Below are 10,201 nucleotides of genomic sequence, written 5' to 3'. Positions count from 1 at the left end.
TTTTAAAAACGGTTTCTTTTTTGTTATTATAATTTTTTATTTAATAAATTTAATTTAAAATAAATAATAAATATTTATTAATAAATTGTAAATTTGATTCAAATACTTTAAACTATAAAATAAAAATAATAAAATAAAAAAAATCAACAACCTTAGAAATATCATTTAAAAAAATTAATACAAATAAAACATATCACATACTCAGTTTAATAAATAAAAAAAATTAAATAACACAAAAAAAAAAATCAAATCAGGAAGCCGCAACCTATCTTCTTCATCTAGGGTTTTATGTGGGGCTATCTTCTTCATCTAGGGTTTTATGTGGGGGGCGCTGGTTGTGGTGGCGGTGGAGGGCGCTGGTCGTAGTCGCGGTGAAAGGCACTAGTCACGATGGTGGTGGAGGGTACTGGTCGCGGTGGCGATGGGGAGTGCTAGTTGTTGGTCGCGGTGGGGGGCGTTGGTCGCGATGGCGATGGGGGGCCAAGTCAATGACTGTGGTTGCAGTAAGGGGCGCTGGTCGCAGTGGCAGTGGAGTTGAAGGTCGACGGCGGTGGCGGTGTATGTCTATGGCCAGAAAAAGAGATGAGAATGGAGAGAAGTTAGGAGAGAGAGAGAGAGAGAGATGAATGGGTCTGTAATGCCCCGCTTTTTCGGGCGTGTTATAACTTGGTACAATTTTGGAACAATAATTTTTTTTCTTTCAAACACTAAAACTAAACCACATCATACCTCGAATCGGTCCCAGAACTTCCAATCATTTTTTTCTCGAAAGAGAATCACTATACACATCAAATGCGGAAGCAATGATCAAAACCTGATATTTTAACATTAATCATAAATAGATTCTTACATCTTTGACATTTCACAAAACGTAGAATCTAAAATAGCAGAATCTAAAATATATGGGCTACATAACCTTCATTTCATTCTTTATGCATCATGCTAAGTGTCATTTCATGCCTCATTTATCCTCTAATCTGCTACAATCTCCACCTGGAACGTTTGAATATTCCAGGGGCAAAAACCCAAGTTAAATGATGAATCATCTAAATAAGAGTACATAATGTCATGTCATGTGTGTATGCAATGTCTTTCATCGTAGGTGTCAACTGCACCCCTCATGCTACCTACTATTTTTGCGACCCCCTCTTTGGAGACCAAGGTGTATGGGTGCACCCTTGGTAAAGCAGCGGTGCTAGTTCGTACTCCCTACGGCCACAAATGCGAGTGATCGATGATATCAACGTGTATTTATGCATTTCATAATCATGTATGCAGTATATGTGATGGATACATATTAAGGCATGTCAATATGATGAAAACATTTTCGAGGAAGTACCACTTACCTTCTCAAGCTTATCGGGCTACCTCGGTATCCGTGCCTTGTCCCGATTTGCGTGCCAACCTCAAAATTTGCACGAATCTCTTCAACTTCAGCCTCAAAGCTTCCTAATCACCATAATTATTTAAATAAATATTAAAACCCATTTTTCCATAATTTCTGGCATTTCCTTTAATTTTTCTTCTATTTCTTCCTAATTTCCCTTAATAAATCCAAACTAAATATTTCGAAACTATTTTCTCAAATATTTCTCTACGAAAATTCATAAAATAATATTCTTGAATTTCTAGAATTTTTAGGGAATTTTACTCACCTTGACTTAGCATCTCTGACTTTTTCGATATGCGTGTCATATTCCCGAAATGTGTACCCGGGCTGTTTTTCTCACCAAAATCTCTGAAATATCATCGAAACATAATTTCCTATTTTTTCAAAATTTTCTAGAATTTTTACCATCATTTTCCTATTTTTTCTTCTTTTTTTCTTTTTCTTTTCTTTTCTTTTCCTCTTCTACCATTCATCATCTCCTTCCTCTGTTTTGCACAGCATCCACGCGCACAACCACCCTTCCTTCTTCTTTTCCTTTTCTTCTTTCTTTCTTCTCTTATTTTCTTCTTCTTCTTCTTCTTTTCTTCTTTCCTTCTTGCGCAAACAACCTCTGTCGCCGCCGCCCGAGCACCAGCTGTTGTCGCATCTGCCGCCGGCCACCTCGACCTTTCGGACCGCCGCACCACACACCGCCGCGAGCTAATGCTCGCGGCCACCACCGGTTCGCTGCCCAGCCGCTACGAGCTCGAGGCCATGGCCGCACTTGTTTCGCGACCAGCAACTTTACGTCGGCCATGGCTGATCGGTGCTGCTGCTCGCCTCAGCCCTCGCCGGACGCCGCACCCGTAGTCGCTGCCTCAACCTGCTACTAGCGCCTCCAATCGCTCCAGCTGCCTCGCTCGAGCTTGCTTCGTGAACAGCCATGGCTGACTTTGGCCCACTTACCTTCCAGCACGCGCGCGCACACACACACACACACACTCTCTCTCTCTCTCTCTCTCCCTCTCTCTCTCTCGGATCGCCCAGCCCGAGCTCAATCCCTCCATCTCTCTCACATCACTCGGCCCCCCTCTATCCGAAGCTCTTGGCCGAAGCTCCTGTGCTTTTTCTTCTCCAATTGCTCCCTATTTATAGGCCCTCGCCATAGCCTCACGTCTGCCTCAACCATCCCCTTGGCGTGTAAATCACACCATTTCTTCAGAAATCAGATTTGCAGGGCATGGCTTGGAGATTTGCAAAGGTGTTGCAGGGCATGGCAAGTTGCAGGGGACGGCTGCCATACACGCACACACACGAAATTTTATATATATATATATAAAAAATTACATAATTAATTTAAAAATTATACATTTAACCCTAAATTTTATCCTTATTACACTAGTGCATATCTCTAATTGAAGCTACTGCCTTAAATCTCAAATTAATTTACATTATAATACTGAAATTTCACAATTAATAATCCAAATCTTAGTTGAAAATGACGATTTCGCCCCAGTATTCTCACCGGGCTATCGATTAATCCCGAAACTACTAAAAGGTTGATCCTTACACAAAACCGGAGCCCCACTAGGGTTTTGTTAATTTTTCGGGAGTCCAACACGACAATTCAGTTTTACAGCCTAAATGACAGCTGTATTTTAGCTGTACCAAAAATCGCTCCGAATTTGATTTCTTTCCACACCATAAATCTTATCTCGATACACTTGTCGAGACCATATAATTTTCCTTAGATAATTTCACTCCGAGGCATTCCTTGTAGTCGATTCGGTACCTGAAATTGTCATAAAATTAATTTTTCGGTATCCTAAACTCATTGAAATTACGTGGCAACTTCATACGAACATGAGGTATTACAGGGTCCGTGCGTGTGCAAGTGGGGGGAGGGGGGCTGTTTTTCGCGTTTTGCATTTGTTTTGTGTTTTCAGTGTATTTTCACTTAAAACACCCAAAACAAGTTGTTTTGGGTTTTCTTAACAAATTTTTTAGTTGTTTTTGAAAATATGTTTTAAAAATAATAAAGAGAACGTATTTTCAGTGTTTTCAAAAATTAAAAACAGAAAACGACTCGAAAAGGGGAAAAAATAACAGGCCCTAACTCTCCACCTAAAAACAACCTTGATATGGCCATAAAAACAAAGCCCAAGAATAAATAAAACCATATAAACCTAATAAAACAAAAAGCCCAACCAAAGCATACTAAACATAAAGGATCAAGGCCCAAATATTTTATTAGGCATAATAATATATGTGTTATCATATAGAACGTGTAGGAGAAGTTGTAGATGAGACAATGAAATTCTTTTAATTAAAATTAGACTAAAAGAATCTATAGTAAGCCCTTACACAATATTCAGATTTGGCATTTTGGTAAATTAGGCTATTTTGATCAATTTTAGAGACATGAGAATGTTATAAAACTCAAGTGGGCTTAAAGGCCCACGAACGCATTTTAGTAATTTCGGCTTATAGAATTATTTTTCAGAGTGTGGTGAAATAAAGTGATAAGTGGTGGTTTGGTATCTAAATAAAATAGTATAAGATAAAATTAATAATTAAATAAAATAGCGATGAAAGTAGATAGTATTGTATTACGTTTGATAAAAATAATATTATTTGATATTATAATTATTTTTATATTTGATGTGCATAATGTATGTGATATATTACTTGACATTAGAAATTCAAATGATCAAATTGCCAATATATTTATATAATTATAAAAAAAAAAAAAAAAAGCTTGGGCCGGAGCAAGAGGACAAGACGAATTTGATGCAAAGGAGGAAAAGGGCTTTGGAAGAAAAAGGAGGAGGAGAAGAAGAGGTGAAATTTTCAAATCTGTAACCTTGTAGTTGGATATATGAATTTGGAAGAATAAAAAACTGGTCGCCGGTGGTGGGAAAACTAATGACTGGTGGTGGTGTTGGAGACAGTCAATGTCAATGGTAGTGGCAGTGGCGGTGGCAAAGTAAAAAGAGCAAACATACTTGTGCAGCACTTTCGATTAGAAAGAAAATTATATATTTATATATTTATATTAATATGTGAACCGTACTGACCCTATTAGACTCGATTCTAACAATAAGTCTATCACTTGGCATCGGAGTCAATCTTGGCCTAACACTGCCCTGCGACATCTACATCTCGTCAATACCATTCGAGATCCTCGTGATTATAACAAACCTCGTAACTCTGAATATCTCGACCATCGATCCTTATTAGCACTAGAAATATTGACTTTTTATTCTCCTATAACGATTGATGACATGCAATAGGCCCTTTCCTTCTCTCCTATATAAGCTAATTGACCACCGGTCAAGGTATATTTTTTTCAGTCTTACAAAAATTCTATCATCTTGAATTCTTATTTACTTGAGCGTTGGAATGCTTACAAGTGTCACCCCTCACGTGTGTGAATTGTCATTGCCTGAAGTTCTATCAACATTTAGAATTAATCAATCATGATCCGTCGATCCGCACTAATAAAGTAAACGCGAATGCAAAAAGAAGAAACAAATAGTACAAAAATAACAAACGATACGCAAGAGAGTTTTTTACTTGATTTGGCCAAAATGATGTCTACTGCACAACTGTTCTCTGATAATTTCGACAGAGTAACAATATGTAATTGATCATGCTCATATAATGGTCTTCAATCCCTATTTATAGAATGAGGTGTTTACAATTTGAATGACTTCTAAATATAGAAGGATAATATTATAGGGATAATTTGTCCTTATCAGTTCCACAAAATCAATAATAGATTTCATATTATTAGGAATTGAGTTTGCTTTTGATAAGATAGGTGGGCACCACTTCCAATTATTACGTAGCCTTTTTGTCCTGCGAGCTGATCAAATTGACCAGCGAGCTAAAGACATTGTTGGGAGCTCATTCACTCCCACAGTCCGAGCTCGAGTTTCAACGATATACGACCTTATTGAGGTGTCTTCGGTCTTAGACTCATTGGACTTTGGGAGGCTGGGCTGACCTGCTCAATTGAATCTAGCCCTGATTCAAAAATTACCGATAACAAGTTCTTTGTCTAATCATCCTTTGAGTCAAAAGTAACAATATGATTCATAATATAATATAAAGTGTCATTAAATTAGTTAAAATTAAGTGTCAAAATAATATTTTAAAAATTGTTATCAGACAACCAATCATATCTATTTTACCTCATCTTGCAATTATCACCTCAACTAATCTTTTGCTATGAAAGAACTAAGGGCTTGTTCTTTTTGGCATTTTTAACCCATTTTTTATTTTTAATTTTTCAAAACACTCATAATGCTTTTCCTTACCCATTTTTAAAAATGCATTTTGCAAAATATACAAAAAGGTTTACATAAAAAATCTAAAATGCCAAAAATATGTTTAGCCAAAATCAATCCTTCAATCTAAAATATGGAAAACAACCACTCTTTTCATTTCTTCTCTTCCACTTCTTTTCTCTTTTTTTAATTTCTCTTCAAACTCGATCGTCACCATCCACGCTCACTACTGCCATCATTGCCACCGCCATTACCCTCGTCTTCACTACCTTCCAAGCCCAGATCCACCACCACCCGCCACTACCTTCCAGGCCCAGATCCACCGCCATCGCCACTGCCCTCTGCCATTTTGTGTAATTTCGTGTAATCAAACGTAAGCTTCACAAAAGATTTATTTTAATACAAGAATTTATTATAATTGTCCTCCTTTCCCCTCGCAAATAGGAGTTTTAAACGTAGCAAAAACAGTTGACACGTGTCAACTAACACGTGTCAACTGTGAAATTGCAAAGCAGATTTGGATCCTAATTTATGCTCTTTGTTTTTTTGACTGTGGAGGGAATATGAACAAAATGATCAAAAGGGTTTTCGTTGTATTTTATGGATTAATAAATATTCTGTGATTTCAAATTCATGAAACGTGTCATCCTCATGAGAGGTTGATTTCAGATCTGTCGACACCAGGCTTGTGCTCGGAATATTATTACATTACTGTATTATATTATATTATATTATTATTAAAACAATAAAGCAACATTAATATTATTTAATAATTAAAATTTATTTTTAAAATTATTAATAATAAGTCATACATTACTTTGTATATATTATGCACGTGAGAAATGGTATTTGCTTTCTTAAATGACTATTTTATTTTTATTTTTTTAAAAAAATACATAATTTTTTTTTAATTTCATATATATATATATATCAACGCGACGATAATATTTATGTAATTAAGTTTATCTGGACGAATTTTACGTTTTCAATGTATATGGGTATTATATATACATATATGTGAGTGGATATCGTTACTATATTTATAATAAAAAAATTATCTTATCTTATCTTAATTATTGGTGATGATGGATTAGATACATGTGGGCGGATGCCACGTTGCATGCAGTGGTAATAGGCAAGAACATATAGGCATCTTAGTGCTTGTTAAGTGAAGATGAATATTCTCCAAAGATAAATTAATTAAGCATTTTCTAAGTTTTGTGGGATTCCAAATGTTATATTCTTCGACAATGAGACAGACGTACACTTGGCAATCTCTTGGGAAAGTTGGGGTTTTCTTCCAGTGGATATATATAGTTTGCTATTTTCTTTGAAAGGAAATGACACTTGTTCTTTAATAATTGAATGAAAAAACAACATATATATGATGATGATTTGGATCTTGCAGCTTTTGGGGATTGGATTGATGCCATGGGAAATAAATTAATTTTAAGTGGGTTAGTAGGGTTAATTGGAATTAATGTGCTTTTAGTAGATCATATTTTTTTTGTGTTATTTGATAATGTATTAAATAAATTTTAGTGGGTATTTATAATAATTTATAAATTTAATTTGATGGCGACTTGTTTTAGAGATTTAGTTTTTGATGACTAATGATAAAAGAGTGTGCTATAACCCTTTGTTGTAAAGTTGAATTAAAAATTTAGAGTTTTTGTTATACGAGAAAAAAAAAAGTGTTTTAAGAATATTAATCAACATTGCTCTTAATTGCATGATCAAATGTATACTAAGCTAATATATAAACAATTATAGCCCATTTTATTACAGTTTTTGAAAATTACTTTCAAATTTTAGAATCAAATAAATTAAAGAGAATACAAATGCTTGATAAAATATTTTTATCAAGCACTTCTTTTTCTTCCTCTCAAAACCCAATTATTTTTATGCCCATAAATGAAAGACTTTATTTTTGTTTATCAAAAAAACAAAAAAGAAGAAAAATATTTTTTTTTGGCGAAGTAAAGTTAAAAAAGATAACTACTTTTAAACAAGTAAAAATAATAATACGAATACGACAAAAATATTCTAAAAGTAGTTGAAGGTCAACGCTGACGTTCTAATCAATTTATTCGGTCTTAGATAATAAAAACCGACAATGGATCACACGAACCCCCACCCAAAAATAGGAAATTTAACTTTCTTTTTTCTTGTTTTTTTGGTACCAATAGGAAGTTAACTTGCTAATTGGCTCTTATATGTAATTAACAACACATATGGCCGCATATATGTGCATGAAGAGTGCATTTGAAGTCGAGAATCTTGAATGAGATGAAACCAGCTGTGGTCTGATTGGATTTAGTACACGTTCCCAGGCTTCTTGATAAGATATTTTTTCTATTTCATGTGATCATAGGCACTAAGCATGTGTATTGAGCATTTTGAGAACCACCTTTAATAATTTGATCAAAAAATGAATTCCCATTTGTCCCAAAGTTAAATATATATACATACATATAAATGAAAGTTGTATTCTATATATATATATATATATACACCAAAAAAACATTCAACTTATTATTACATATAATTAACGGAGATTAATTATTTTTATATAAGATTATTCTATAAAAGAGCATGCATGCATGATTCATTAAAATGGTTCATAGTAATTACATAGATTAGCATGGAGTTTATACGCTCAATTTTAATTAATACATTGTATGTTCATTGAATTCGGACTATAACAGTAACCTGAATATACATATAAGAAGCGCTGAAACTGAAATTTGAAATAGCATTTGGGTCATAAATGGAAGAAGTAGGGTATATTGGCTGTGAATGGCTTCTCTCGAAAAATATGCTGCCTTTTCCGGATATGGAAAGCACAATGTTGAACTGTTGTCATCAGAATCTTCCAAGTAAACCGACTTTTCCTCATCCTCCCCGTCTATAAATACCACAATATCCTGACACCCATTATAAACTTATATTCAACGAAACAAAAGCCTCTCTTTCCCTCTCAGAGAGAAGATGGCGATGAGAGCGAATGATCCTCTGGTGTTGGGGAGAGTGGTAGGGGACGTGGTGGATGCTTTCATCCCAAGTGTGATAATGGCTGTGACCTACAACCCCAACAATCAAGTCACCAATGGCCGTGAGTTCTTGCCTTCTGTCATCGCTTCTAGGCCTCGAGCAGAGATTGGTGGCGATGACATGAGGGCTGCTTATACCATTGTAATTAAGACTCTCTCTCTCTCTCTCTCTCTCTCTCTGTGGGCATTAATGGAGTTAATTAATGTTGACATTATATTGCTTGTGTTACAACACTTGCTTGACGTAATGTTGATATATGTGAGATGCACTTCCTTTGTGTGTTCAATTAACATCCTCCTTTTGCTTGTGTTCTTGAAGATCATGACAGACCCAGATGCTCCAAGCCCGAGTGAACCCTATCTAAGGGAACACCTTCACTGGTACCTAATTCTCTAATTACATCTACATATATATGTCTCGTCTTTTTGGTTCATTTTTGGCATATGGGTACATGTCCGAAATCTGAAACTATAGCATTTTTGTCTTCCTGCTGCAGGATTGTCACAGACATTCCAGGCACCACTGATGCTTCCTTTGGTAATTAAGTTAGTTAGTTTGCATGTGTACCGGTGGTGTTGTATTCATTCTTAGGCTTAATAATTATGATCAAAATGGCTAGGCTTTAATTCCAAATCCAAACTGCAGGAAGAGAAATCGTGGGGTACGAGGCTCCGAAGCCGGTGATCGGAATCCACCGATACGTGTTCGTGTTGTTCAGGCAGAGGGCCAGACAGACCGTGAGAGCACCAGCTTCCAGGGACTGCTTCATAACCAGGGACTTTGCTGCTGAGAATGGCCTGGGCCTGCCTGTTGCCGTTGTTTACTTCAATGCCCAGAGGGAGACTGCCGCAAGAAGAAGATGAATTAATGAATCATCTTAATTATTACTATTATTATTTCCTCCATTAATTGTGTTTCCCAAATAAGAAGTGCTGTTTTTCTATTGACTATATCATTAATTAATTGTTGTGGGTCAGTGTATTTCCCGTACTGGGATTCTGGGATTTGGGATTCGTGGGTCCGGTCCGGGGTTGATAAGGTTTCCTCTTTGGCTTGCCGTCATGTAATGTGAATCTTTGCTTTGTTGGGGGCGATCTGTGTGATGTGGTCCCTCCTGAATCCATCTGTGTCAACTTCTGTCCGCCAATAGTTGATGAACAGAGTGGATTTGCTTTTAGTCATTGTAATTTCTTTTAAAAAATAAAAAAGAACATTCTCTGCTTTTATACCAAGTTGCAACTTCTCTCTGCCAATAATTGATGGACAGATTGGATTTGCTTTTTAGTCATTGCAATTTCTGTCAAGAAAATAAAAAGAACGTTATCTGCATTTGTGCCAAGTTGCTGTAATTTATTTACTAAAAATGGAAGTTCATTGATATATGACATATTTTTCTTTCCTTTTTTTTTTTCAGAGGACGTTATTTGGCAGATTTGTTAAGGGCACACAGTTTTTGGGCTATAATTAAGCATCCATAAACAGAACC

General features: G+C 35.7%; 1 protein-coding gene across 1 annotated transcript; it reads left to right on the top strand.

Annotated features, from left to right (window-relative positions):
• The first annotated feature begins 8,622 nt into the window (after positions 1 to 8,622).
• LOC127797419 (CEN-like protein 1) lies at positions 8,623 to 10,074 on the top strand. Its single transcript, XM_052330298.1, has 4 exons — positions 8,623 to 8,856; positions 9,034 to 9,095; positions 9,212 to 9,252; positions 9,361 to 10,074. The coding sequence occupies exons 1-4, from the start codon at positions 8,653 to 8,655 to the stop codon at positions 9,576 to 9,578; spliced, it is 525 nt and encodes a 174-aa protein (XP_052186258.1). The 5' UTR covers positions 8,623 to 8,652; the 3' UTR covers positions 9,579 to 10,074.
• The last annotated feature ends 127 nt before the right edge of the window (positions 10,075 to 10,201 follow it).

This window comes from Diospyros lotus, chromosome 3 (assembly GCF_014633365.1).
Source record: "Diospyros lotus cultivar Yz01 chromosome 3, ASM1463336v1, whole genome shotgun sequence".
Lineage (NCBI taxonomy): Eukaryota > Viridiplantae > Streptophyta > Magnoliopsida > Ericales > Ebenaceae > Diospyros > Diospyros lotus.
The sequence above is the reverse complement of the archived record's forward strand: the minus strand, read 5'-3'. Positions and strand labels throughout refer to the sequence as shown.